This window comes from Neolamprologus brichardi, chromosome 20, assembly GCF_056152115.1.
Source record: "Neolamprologus brichardi isolate AB-2024 chromosome 20, ASM5615211v1, whole genome shotgun sequence".
Classification (NCBI taxonomy): domain Eukaryota; kingdom Metazoa; phylum Chordata; class Actinopteri; order Cichliformes; family Cichlidae; genus Neolamprologus; species Neolamprologus brichardi.
Window position 1 is genome coordinate 2,322,838 of NC_142123.1, and position 12,184 is coordinate 2,335,021.

Below are 12,184 nucleotides of genomic sequence, written 5' to 3' on the forward strand. Positions count from 1 at the left end.
TACGATGGCCGTGTCTGTCATTTGGAAAGATGGAGAGGAAAAGCAGTCTACTTCATACTTCAGCACATTAGAAAATAGCCTCACTTCTCATTAAAGAATGAAGAAATAAAACGCAAACATGTAGAAAGCGCTTGTTTGGATGTCGCTTAATCTGGAAAGGCTTCTGAATTGTAATGAAAGTCTTTGGTCTTGTTACATAAATCATCATATTTATTAAACAGGAAGTGTTGTCTTTCAGTCAACAGACAATCCCAAGAATAGCTTTTTCTTAAAAAAAAAAGAAGTATGTTTCTTTTGATTTCAATACACACAAGAATAGTGTTTTATACAATCTTGAGCCAAATTTAAGTAGTGTTACGATGTATTGCTCCCTTTGTGCCAATGTCATGCAAGTCTCTAAAGCTGTTAGGAGGAATAATCTGTATTAAAACGGATAAGAAAAAGAAGCTTTAAATGCACTTCATCCTTCATCTGTTAATACATGTAGAGCAGGCTAACCAAACAGCAAGTGTGCCTTTTAAACAGTAGTCCACCTGGAGTCTCCTTCATGCGTCTGTCACCTCCTAACTCACGCACGGTGTGACAGGAAGTGTTGTCAAGGCACGTAATATTCTGTTTTTAACCACTTGGTCGAGGCCCAAAACTCTCGTGTCAGCTGTTCTGATGTACTAGAGGTAAAAAGGAACTAACCTACCTTTAAGCTTTTCTTGTGCCTTCAACTTGCATATTGTTGTCAGGATTATAAGGCTAATGTTATATTACAAGGCGGTAAAAAATACAATCTTTACCAAATGAAAGACGTAAAATAAACAAATTATGGCTGACTGATGAGAAATAACACTGTTTACACAAAAAAGGCACTTCTTAAGCAGAACGTCAAACTTTGGTAATTTGGTTTGTCTAGCTTGACAAGAAGAACCAGTACAGTGATGGTCTTTGCTCCCAGATACAATCAAAATAAACAATATTAAGTCTGATTGAAAGCGTTTCGAAGGCTGCGAAACAGTCCACGAATGTCTGTTATGACATCGCACCTCCTCTGTTATTTGGAGGCTTTTGCAGGTGTCTTAAAGGCAGACGTCCCAGCAGCAGCAGAAGAGTTGGCGATTTATCCTGGCTGCCTCCCAGTTTAAATCCTGCTATGACTGTGTAATCTTCAGATATTAATGGTTTTAGGAATGTCCACATTAAGATCCACATGCTAGCAGGCACTTGTTAGTGACAGCACAATTCCTCCTCCAGTCCTCAGATGGCCTCACCTGTGCTCCGGTCATCCTCCCAAAGGAGCAGGGAAAGCCTTCTGCTCGCGGTGACAAAGGAGCAGCAGCGCGTTGTGCTTCTGTAATCATGCCTGCTCATTTAAAGTGGTTGTAAAAGGGCATCCATAAATAAATAAATTACCGGGCTAAAACAAGGGCTTTGTCCTGTCCTCGCTTTTCAGTCTTTGTGATCTGCAGCCTCAGGGTTGAGATGCGCCACTGGGACAAAGGGAAGGGTTACAATAGGGAGGGGACTATAAGTGACGAATAAGTGGTTTAGGGTCTCTTCCAACCGCTCCGGATCAACGCGTCCGCTCGCAGGAAAGGCTGGTTTCGGAGATCTGTGAGTAGGCATGGAGAGGGGGGTGAGAGACAGGGGGACACACATGTTAGACGACCGAGAGGTCAATCTGGACATTTGCTTCTGTTGACATCTCAATTTCTTAAAAGAGTGTTTTTAAGCAAGAAGAGCAGAGGATGTACACTCAGTTCTCACTTTATTAGGTACACCTAATTTATATCATTGTTCCACCTCATTTCTGTAAATGAGGTTAAGCTAAAAAAAAAAAAAAAAAACCCAAACAACAACAAACCACATTTCCTCTTTTTTACAATGAAGATGAAACTATGAAAAGTAGCCTTTATTTGCAGGACTGTTGTTAGTCTGCATTAGTTTGAGCTCCCTAATAAACTGACAACTGAGTGTTTATTGTTATAATTTTCAAATCCAGAAAATCTGGAAACACTTGTGCAGTTAAAACTTTGGGTTAAAGCTGAAATTGTCCATTAGAGCTACAAAATTAGCAAATGTGCCACATTCCCATAGCCTTGTATTTCAACTGCTAGAAGTTGTGCTTCAAAACGGAGAAATTCAAGGCTTTGAGACGGTGATTTTGGCGAATCAGTAACACTAAACAATGAGGACGTTACAAAGTAACCACTGGGGTTACGATACAGTGGTCAACAAGCTCTTGAGTTTGCAGATTACCAAACAGGATGGCTGTCACAGAGGAAACAGAGTGGATACAGACTGTGTTCGTGTACGTTTGATTCTGTTTTCTTCTAGAGCCTGTTGACCAAATAGCTGTTGAGCACACTGCAGATGACATTTAGCACAGACAAACATGGCGGACGCTGCCGACAGGTGAGAGGTAAATAAACAATGGACGACATGCAACACGTAACAGGAAGGGGTGAGGATGGTACTCATTTCTAAGGAAAACATTTGACATTAATACTAAAAGAAAAATGCCGCTGGTGTTGCTTCTGAGGTGGACTTTGTAGACACCTGAGTTCATATTTTAATGGCTGTTTTAAAAGCAGGTAAGTTGTTTCTTTTTAATACTATGCTGACTTCTTCTTACAAGTTCAACTTCGTGTTGTTTGCTAGCAAATTTTATTGTGTTTTAAAAGGATGATCTGATATCGTCGTGTTGGTGTTGTTCCCAGATCATCATGAAAATGTTGTTCCAGGTTCAACATTGCAAGTGACCAATCACATTATTGTGACGTTATTCTTTTGCGCACCAACCCATTCATGCATTTATGAAATTCCAATGTTGCAAGGACAATATCAATTCTGCTTAGCGTTTATTAAAGGGTCAGGGTTAGGGTCCGTTGATCGGCGGACAAAGGCGGTTTCTCGCAGCTTAAGTACAGTTTTTTGTTTTACGCCGTTTTTTCCCGAAGTCGCAAAAGTATGACATCACAACATTCTGATTGGTCACTTGCAATGTTGATCCTGGAACAACCTTTAGTATGATGATCTGTGAACAACACCAACACGAGGATATCAGATCGTGCGTTTTAAAACGTGTGTGTGTGTTTCTTTGCTTGCAACTGAAGCACTAGCTGAAGCAGCTGACATCACTGTAGCAGCACACAGGAGCTGGAGGGCCAAGCAGGCCGGCTTTCAGCCAGGCTACCTTTCTTACCCTCTCCTAGGAGTGGGAAATACTGTCATTAATCTTCTTTTCAGCTGGAGGGGGGCAGAATAAACAGTGGTGGTTGAGGAAAGAAGAAGTCACATGTTAGCCGGAAAAACCAACACCAAACAAGTTAGTCTCATGGACCAAGGCAGTGCTGATAAAATAAAACAGTGCTAGCCAAACCTCTTTAGATTCAGTCCGCTGGTATCGGATAATTTGAAAGAAATATGGCAAAATAACGCAAAAGCCTACTGTGTCATGCATGATGTCCTGCACGTGATCACAGTCAGGACTGTACTGCAAGCGTGTCAACATATTTTACACACAAAAACATATTGACACTCAATGCAACTTTCTCAGCTCCAGGCAAAGAGGTTTGGCTGACTCCTATCACCAGACACCTGATAGGAGTCTTCTCGACACAAACAACCAGTGACGGCCCGAGTTAGTCATCAGTAGTCATAGTTGAGGGTGGGGTGACAGAAATCATGCTGCATGCACATGGAGGTAGTGGTAGTGGGTTGCGGGGGAGGGTGGGGGGTTCAAAATGCGTATGAGAGAAACCTGGTCAACCTTGGCATTAAAGGGGAAGGGCTAGCAGTTGGCGTCGTCACAGAGGTTGGCTTCACAGAAGAAACGTGAGCCGCGTTTAGCAGTGCGGGCCGTGAAGGGCACGCTCTTCAGTACTGGGGGGAGGAGGCGGAGGAAGAGAAAACATGTCACACCTGAAACACTGCCCTAAGGGGGAGGGGCAAACCTCGTGAAAGCCTAGCGCTCTTAATAAGGTTAAGGACGTGTCCTGAAAGCCGTCCGCTGGATAAAACACAGTTAGAGCTCTGATAGTAGTGACACAATTATTCCTGTTATTAACACTAAAGTAATTATAATGAAGCAACATTCATATTATTTACACTTTAGACAGTTATTAATGATCATCACAAAAACATCAGTTAGTTTATGTGCTACGCTGAGGCTGTAGATGCAGGTTGTTCTCCCAATAAAGGCTTAAAATACGTAGGTGTGTTGTAAGATGATTTAACTTTGGCATCTCCAAAAATTAAATGTAGGAAATTCCACACTGCCCAATCACTTTCCGCTCTTTGCAAACAGAATATTCTGCTGTTCTGCTCGTGTGCAGTTTATATCCATGTCTGTCCAGACTGGTATAGTACGAGCGGTGAAGACAGGCACCTACCTACCTCCCAATCTCCACTTCTGTCTTACGACATTCAAACAGTCTACCTACCTCCCAATCTCCACTTCTGTCTTACGACATTCAAACAGTGGCAGAAAAGTATGTTTGCCCAACATTATAATGTTGCTCTATCACAGCTAAGTTAACCTTTTGATCTTTTGGATACAACGTGTCATCATTTTATCATTTTCCCCCAATTTTGTCATAGTTAGACTTTAGTTTTGAGCAAAAATTTTGTTATGAGGTCTTTGAAATCATAGTACAAGTGACTTTTTTGTGCCAGATTAGAAGAAATTAAAGAGGTATGGAGGTATAGAAAGCCAAAAACATGACCCCTCCAGGAACAGCTGCTTGAGGCTGTCGTGGATCTTAATTATTAGGACCTCAATTTACTTCTTGAGACCCGGCCTTTCTGAAAACACACACTTTGATACGCAGCAGCATTTCCCCTAACAGACTCGACAGCATGGAACAACGCTTGCTATTTGCTGTGCTCCAGATGTGCTGGTGTCTGAAGCACGTAGCACAAGGTGCACTTCAAAGGAGCCGAGCAGTCGATGACCACAGTCATCCTCAGCCTGGGAACACCGGGGCTGCTGGCACGCACGTGGCTTCTTTTAACAATCCTGTCCGGCCCACCTGTGATAATGTCTTCAATAGTGCCGTCCTTGCCCTCGTACACAGGCCGGTGGTCTTTGGCTTGCCGCCTGCGCAGCTCTGCGATCAGCTCCTGCTGCTGGTGCCTCTTCTTCTGGGCCTGAACCTGAAGCAGTGCAAAGGATATTTGTTCGTTTTCACTGTGATTCTTGGCCTACGAAAAAGCTTTATTTAGCACCGAGTAAATACGTGATCGAGTTCATCCAGCGGGGCTGCACCTTAGGGTCATGCTGCTTCGCCTCCTGAGCCAGTAACTTTTCTCTCATTGCTTCCTCTTGCTTTTTCCTCTGTTCATTTTCTTCCACTGCATCCTGTTGAGAAGAGAAATAGACGACACGTGTGTGACAAGAAACTTCAGTGGAAATAAATCCAACAACGTGCTTTTGTGTGGCCGTGTGAAGCAAAGAAAAAACAGTTGAAAAGCTGGACGTAAACAGGAAAGCCACGCTTTACTAAACATGACCAGGACCACGCACACGCATGAACAGTTTGACATACAGAGAAAGATAAACAAAGGGATCAATAAGCAGTGTTGGGGAGTAACGGAATACATGTACCGCCGTTACGTATTTAAAATACAAAATATGAGTAACTGTATTCCGTTACAGTTACCGTTTAAAAAGGTGGTATTTAGAATACAGTTACTTTGTTGAAATAAATGGATTACACGGCGGTACTTTCCTGTTTCATATTGTGGCGGGTCAGGACTGTTTGGGTTTTGTTTGACAGCTACGTTCTGTTGTTCCAGGGGGCAGTGTTACGGTTGCCATGGTTACAGGGTGCCGCTCTCTCTCTGTGTGTTTCCTGGGTGAGAGAGGCCTTTTTGTTGTTGTTGTGCTAAGCTAATAGGCAGAATGCTACAGGTATAGCTCTAAAGAATGTAGCATCATGGGCAGTGTAGTCCGTGCTGCAGTGAGAATGGACTGCCATACACGTTATGTGTCTGTGAGCGAGGGAGGGAGAAAAAGGAAAAGTACGAGCTGTCATCGAGCAGAAACGGGAGCTGGAAGCATGTAAATATAATAATAACCACTGCAGCCAAGAAGAGAGCCTGACGAGCCCAGCTGTAAGTAAGCTATTAAGACTCGACTGTACACCGTGTTCGTGTTTTCCTCCAAAAACAATAAGTTCTGTTGGAGCAGCCTTTCAACGCCTCTCTCTGTCTCTGCTAGCAAAGTTGACCCAGACAACAAAGTAAAGCTAGTTTTCGGCTACGAGCCGACACGAACCTGCTGTATTAGCCAGAGGTCCCTTTACTACGGTTCGGAGCCGCGGACCTTCAGTAACAGTAATAAATCACAGCAATAGTACATTCATGTAGTTGTAAACAGCATGATAATATATTAAGTAATCCAAAGTATTCAGAATACGTTACTCTCATTGAGTATGTATTCTGTATTCTGTAATGGAATACATTTTAAAAGTAACCTTCCCAACACTGTCAATAAGTATGGTGAATATGACACTTTAGATAATTATAAATCAGCCAAGCTGGGCAGAAATATTAAAAACAAGGCAACAGCTACCCTGACTTGAATCAAAATGAACAAAATCTGACAACGTGTTTCGTTTTGTTTTTTTAAACCAGATAATCTGAGCTGATCTGCTGTGGATGACAGAAACAATAGTGGCTTCAACTCTCTCCAAGAACACAAAGAATCTCAGTGATAAGTTGTTCCAAGGCCACTAAGAAAAAGCAGTTTCACAGTTAGCAACAAATTATTTAAAGACGCTCTTTCTTCTTTAACAGCTTTAACTGACTGACAGTCAGCTCCACGGGACACAGAACATTTTCAGCTCGTTTTCTTCCAGTTTTTCTCGTGTTAATTTGAAGTTTGGGCTTGAAATTGTAACCTTCTCTTTCTCGTTAGCTTGTTTAGTATTGTGGCTTTACGGCAACTCCTGGCTGTTCTGTTTATTTTGGCTCTCACTTAAGTTAAATTAAAGCTTCTACGTCTGACAATAAGAGGCCGTAAAAACTGTAGAAAACGATACTCTATTACTCGAGGCAACAAGTGTTTGTCAAACAGTTCCTTTAGAGCACATGTGCACACTCAAACAGACGCATGAAATCCTTGTGTTGCACATTTCCTTGAACAGATCCCATAAATCTAGATGGAGAACAATCTCAGGAAGCGTGCTGTGTGTTGGGGCAGGGCGGGGCAGTCCGGAGGTAAAGGGGGGGGGACGAGTCTAAACACCACAGCTGCAGCTTCTAAAGTCAGACCCAGCTGGCCTTTCCTGTTATTTGGCCTGGGAGTATACGCCACGTCCTGTGCCACAAAAGCAGCCAAAGCTCTGGCCCGCTCTGCTCTCAGCAAACCAGGGAACTTCCCAAATGAGCAGCTGAGGAAGTGAGGAAAGCTACAGAGATGTAGCTTCTGCTCGGCGTCCTCACCTTGTACGCCTTGATGAAGCGCACGAACACAGGGAAGAACACGGAGGGTGGAGCCGTCTTGGCACTTTCTCCAAAGTAGCTCACCACACTGTTGAAGGCTTCCTGGAATTGGGAAAGAGAATGTTTGTAAACACTGTCGAGTTAGCGGCTGCGCATCAGACGTCAGAAAGGTTTCATTTTCATTTGTTCCAGTGGATAATTTGAGGTTTCGGAGGTGAAGACGTTGTCGGATACCTCTGCCATCTTGGCGTCCTTCTGTAGCTTGTCCAGCTGTGAGTCGCTAGCCTGGACGAAACCTTTCAGGACCGAGTGGTCGTGGAGACTGCACTCTCTCCGGATGAGGTCCATGCCTTTCCCCAGCTCTCGAACATCCAGCAGGACGTTTTCCAGAGACACTTTGCACGCAGACATCAGAGCACATTTTAAGCATATTACGTAGCGTTTTATCCAGATGTTAACACCTGACCTTTCTGTGAAAATGCTGCGTCTCCACGCGGTTGCTGACAGAGTTTAATATTCGGTGCACGCTCACCTGCTGCAGCTTTGTCCACAAAGTGCAGTTCATTGTAGAAGTTGGCCAGTTCAGGGTACTTCTCTTTCACAATAAGAGCTATGTAGTGGAGCAATGTCATCTTTCTGTCTGTAGACTTAGTGTCCAGAAGCTGCGTAAAAAAACATTGTTAGGAAAAGCAATTTGATAATAACTCTGCAGCACACTTTTGTGCTGACTGGAGTTCACTACTGATTACTCACCAGATCAAGGCTTTGTAATTTGAACCCATAAACGCAGCCTCGTTTGCTGCTGTTCATGTAGTTTCCCAGGGCTAAGATGATCTACGAGTGAACCAAAAGCACCGAGTGAATATAAGCATTAAAAAAATACAAACGCTGCTGCTGTGAAAGTCAACAAACACGTCTCACTTCAAGCATCCTCTTGAGCTTTGGTGCCGACTTGATTGAGCCAGAAGCAGCGATGATGGCGTTGAGCTGCGGCGTGAGCATGCTCACGTTGTCGGCAAAGTTTCCGACGAAGGTGATAATGTTCATTCTCTGCGTCAGCCTCTCGATCTTGCTGAACAACAACATGAAGCGATCCTCCTCTGCTAACTGATCCAGCGGACGCCGCTCGCGCTCGTACTGACGCAGCACCTTTACTTCTGCGTCGGTGGGCAGGAAACGCATCAGGCACTCCACAAAGTCGACAGGTAAGGCTTTGAGGTCAAACCTGAGTGAAGATAACGCGTTACCTGTAACTTGTTCCACAGAAAATTCTGTAAGTATGTAAAGTTTACGTGAAAGACAGGTGCATACTTCTCTATCGCTCTGCAGATCTCTTCTGTTGACTTGTTAGCCTTTCGCAGTGTGATGGCTAAGTTCTTGGAGCGATTGGCGTCCAGAAGTGTGACTTTGTTTGCCACCTTATTGGCTACTTTGCTCTTTGGGCAGGAAAGATCCACAACTGGACCCTGGGCTCTCGTCTTAAATAGCTCCTCAAACCTCTCCAGATCCAGCTCCTGCATGTGAATAACAACTCAACTTTTACTTGCTCTTATGTTAAAAGTCCTGAACACATGAGTGTTATGGTGTTGGTATGAAGCTGGTTATTTCGCGACACAATCCTCTTATCATTTAAGTTTAGTTTTGCTTTACTTTTCCCCTTATTAAGGTTTGAACTCAACTGGAAGAGACTAGAGCAGTGGTTCTTAACCTTGTTGGAGGTACCGAACCCCACCAGTTTCATATGCGAATTCATTGAACCCCTCTTTAGTGAAAAATAAAATAGGATTTTTTTCAAATTCAAGACGTAGATATGTTTTTTACTGGTGCACAATATGAGCCGTGCATGTCACGGCGGAGGCTCTGCCCAAACCCCTGAGACCGACTCACCGAACCCCTAGGGTTCGATCGAACCCAGGTTAAGAATCACTGGACTAGAGAAACCTGAGCTTTTGACTATGGAAAAGTTTTCCTGAGATTAATACAAATTTACCATAAATTCAAATTTGACACATATTAACCAAGACCTACATCGTAACACGAAAGAGGTTTTATCTTCTTGATTTACCTCTAGCACACGTTCATCATCGATCTCGTTGAAGACTGTGCCGTTGATCTGATTGGGCTTCAAGGCCGTCCAGTTAAACACAGGCAAGCGGAACTTGGTCTTTATAGGCTTCTTGATCCTGATGGCTGTGGTGAAGAAAGTGTTAGCTGAATACAGACTGAACGGTACTTATAAACCACTTTTCAACGCAAAGCTTTATTCAGCCACTCACGCACATTCATACAACCATCTTTTTCTATGGCTAAGTGATTTTCGCCCATCGTTCACACACTTATACTCCGACGGATGCATCTTAGAGTTCTGGACACTTCAGCACACAGAGGAGCCGGGGATCAACCTACCGACAATCCACTCTACCTCCTGCCACCCACAATCCTCTGATCTAGTCAACCTTGAACATCAAAATCGAAGGCAAGTTTAATTTTGTGTGCACGCTCACCTGACAGACCTACGCTCAAGATGACAGAGGGGGAAGCTTCTGGCAGAGGAGGAGCAAGGGGAGGAGGTGGTGGTGGTGGTGGGACTGGCACAGTGTGTCCTGTAATTAATGCAGAAGAGTATTTTTATTGCATGTTTAGTAGCAGCTTCGTGTTCTACGTGAGGCTGCCACCTCGGCCTGACAATCGCTGAAAACAGATTTTTAAAGTTAGTGAAACCTGATAAAGTCTAGTTTGGATAAAAGGCTGGAAAGTGCTCCGACAGTCAGCACGGCCTTTCCGGAGACAAAGGAAACCAGCCTTGTGTTTCCCTTTCCTGTCTGGCTTAGAAGAACGCTGCTGTGACCCATCACTCGGTTTGGCACGAATGAACAAATATAAGGAACTGAAAATAGATCTGCTCTGAGGGTCCACAGATGAGAAACTTTCACATACATGAATCACCAGACTGCGAGTCACAGTGTTGTCATCACCTGAAGCAGATGGCAGGGGAGGGGGAGGGGGAGGAGGCGGTGGAGGCGGAGGTGCTTCGCTGGCTGGTGGTAAACTTGTGTCGGGTCCTCCCAGTTCTGTCAACCCAGCCGTCGAACCCAAAGACAGCTTTCCGATGTTTCCCAAGGGTATCCCGGCACTGCCGACGCCCAGCGGCTCGATGGCGATGTCTCCATCGGGTTTCTTGTGCAAGCGGATGGTGCCCTGCTGTTCGAGCTCCAGCAGACGCTTCTCGATGTTGAAGTGCCTCTGAAACGCAGCATCCTTCTCCTTGATCATCCTCCTCAGGGTGTTAACCTGAGTGCTGGTTGACTCGTATGTCTCCTGAGCAGTCACCAGGGGGCGATAAAGAGCATAATGCACAGTGACTCCACAAGCTAAACAAACATCCTGTCTCTTTGTGACCTAATTTGCTAATACAGCAATTTAGCCACAAGCATATGAAGCTGATCTCTGCTAACACGCGCGGAATCTGAAGCCTTTACGATGCGAGGAGAGCAAGAAATATCACGTCAGTAGGACTGTGGCTTACCCGTATTACGTGCAGCTCCTTATCTTTCTGAATGAGCAGCTTCTCCAGATCGGCTACTTTCATCATTGTTTCATTCTCAACCTCCAGAAGCTTCTCGGTCACCTAGAAGAGAAGATGGAGCAACACTGAGATGAGCGAAGGAAAGAATTGATCCACACAGTGGGCATCTTTCCCAGCTCCCCATCTCTCCTCCCCAAACACTGCATCATCACTAAGAAATAAGATACAGCGATGATGCAGCAATAACATGACCCAGCTCTCAGTTTTGATTTTACATTACATATCTTTGCTAAGGAATTCAGAGAGAATCTTCACCCTCTTCCTCCCCCATCATTTCTGACCTCTGAGAGCAGAGTTTGTTTTCAAATTCCAAGAATGATGTCAGGGGCTGCCCACGACCTTTCCATGTGAAGAAGGTCTTTGCAAAGCAGCGTGGGATACAAAGGCAATAGCCCAGCAAGACCGAGCCAACACGAGAACAATAATAAGATTGTTTCATGCACTCCGTTTTCCAGCATTCCCCACCCAATTATTATCCTGAACCACTTGTGAAGTGCAAACACCGAGTAGATTTCTAATTGCCATGTAGAAACAGCCGACTTAAGTACATAGCTGGTGAACCACAACAATCTCATAAATGTGTGTAGAGAGCAGTGTTGGTGGTCCAGACTGGGTGGTGCACTTACGTGGGACAGGTGCTCCTCCAGTTCCTCCACCTTCTCCAGCGCTGCATTCTTGGTTTCGGCATCTTCTAGCAGGCCACCCACATCAAATACGTTGTCAAGGTAAGCCTGGATCTGAACCGACAGCTTGTCACTCTCCGTGTGTTTAGATTTCTGGCACGAGAGAGAATAAATTCAACATTAGTGACGCTCCGCGAATAGTCTCCACGTAGACGGTGAGAGCGATCGGCCCAGTTTAAGCACGACATTATTTCTTTACCTCCAGGAAGTCATCTAGTCCCAGTTTGGTGAATTCGTACTGCAGATGCACTCTGAAGTTCATGTCTTCAACTGAGTGGACCACAATGTTGATGAACTGCATGCAAGCAACCTGGAGAACAAATGCAAACACCAGCTCATTAATATTCTTTATATACTTGATACGTATGATCTGTGTCAGGATATTTTATCTTAAAACTGACATATAGTCCACTGGATTTTGCATTTGCACCTTGTATAAAAGTGTGTTTTCCTTTATGCAGACAATAATAAAAAATAC

At 44.3% G+C, this 12,184-nt stretch overlaps 1 protein-coding gene across 8 annotated transcripts in view; it reads right to left on the reverse strand.

Annotated features, from left to right (window-relative positions):
• Positions 1 to 174: 174 nt before the first annotated feature.
• Positions 175 to 12,184, reverse strand: part of fmnl3 (formin-like 3) — a 35,571-nt gene continuing 23,561 nt past the window's right edge. The window contains exons 11-26 of one of the 8 annotated variants that reach the window (XM_006785648.3): positions 11,906 to 12,016; positions 11,650 to 11,799; positions 10,964 to 11,065; positions 10,413 to 10,755; positions 9,942 to 10,040; positions 9,503 to 9,627; positions 8,749 to 8,951; positions 8,359 to 8,662; positions 8,191 to 8,271; positions 7,970 to 8,099; positions 7,672 to 7,832; positions 7,438 to 7,539; positions 5,258 to 5,350; positions 5,022 to 5,145; positions 3,194 to 3,237; positions 175 to 1,600 (exon numbers count right to left, since the gene is read on the reverse strand). In XM_006785648.3, coding sequence (XP_006785711.2) covers positions 3,200 to 3,237; positions 5,022 to 5,145; positions 5,258 to 5,350; positions 7,438 to 7,539; positions 7,672 to 7,832; positions 7,970 to 8,099; positions 8,191 to 8,271; positions 8,359 to 8,662; positions 8,749 to 8,951; positions 9,503 to 9,627; positions 9,942 to 10,040; positions 10,413 to 10,755; positions 10,964 to 11,065; positions 11,650 to 11,799; positions 11,906 to 12,016 — 2,166 coding nt within the window. In that variant the 3' untranslated portion in view covers positions 175 to 1,600; positions 3,194 to 3,199. Of the gene's footprint in view, positions 1,601 to 3,014; positions 4,383 to 4,429; positions 5,146 to 5,257; positions 5,351 to 7,437; positions 7,540 to 7,671; positions 7,833 to 7,969; positions 8,100 to 8,190; positions 8,272 to 8,358; positions 8,663 to 8,748; positions 8,952 to 9,502; positions 9,628 to 9,941; positions 10,041 to 10,412; positions 10,756 to 10,963; positions 11,066 to 11,649; positions 11,800 to 11,905; positions 12,017 to 12,184 lie in introns of those variants that run through there. The other 7 variants (XM_006785649.3, XM_035905707.2, XM_006785646.3 and 4 more) reach the window with 7 other exon arrangements.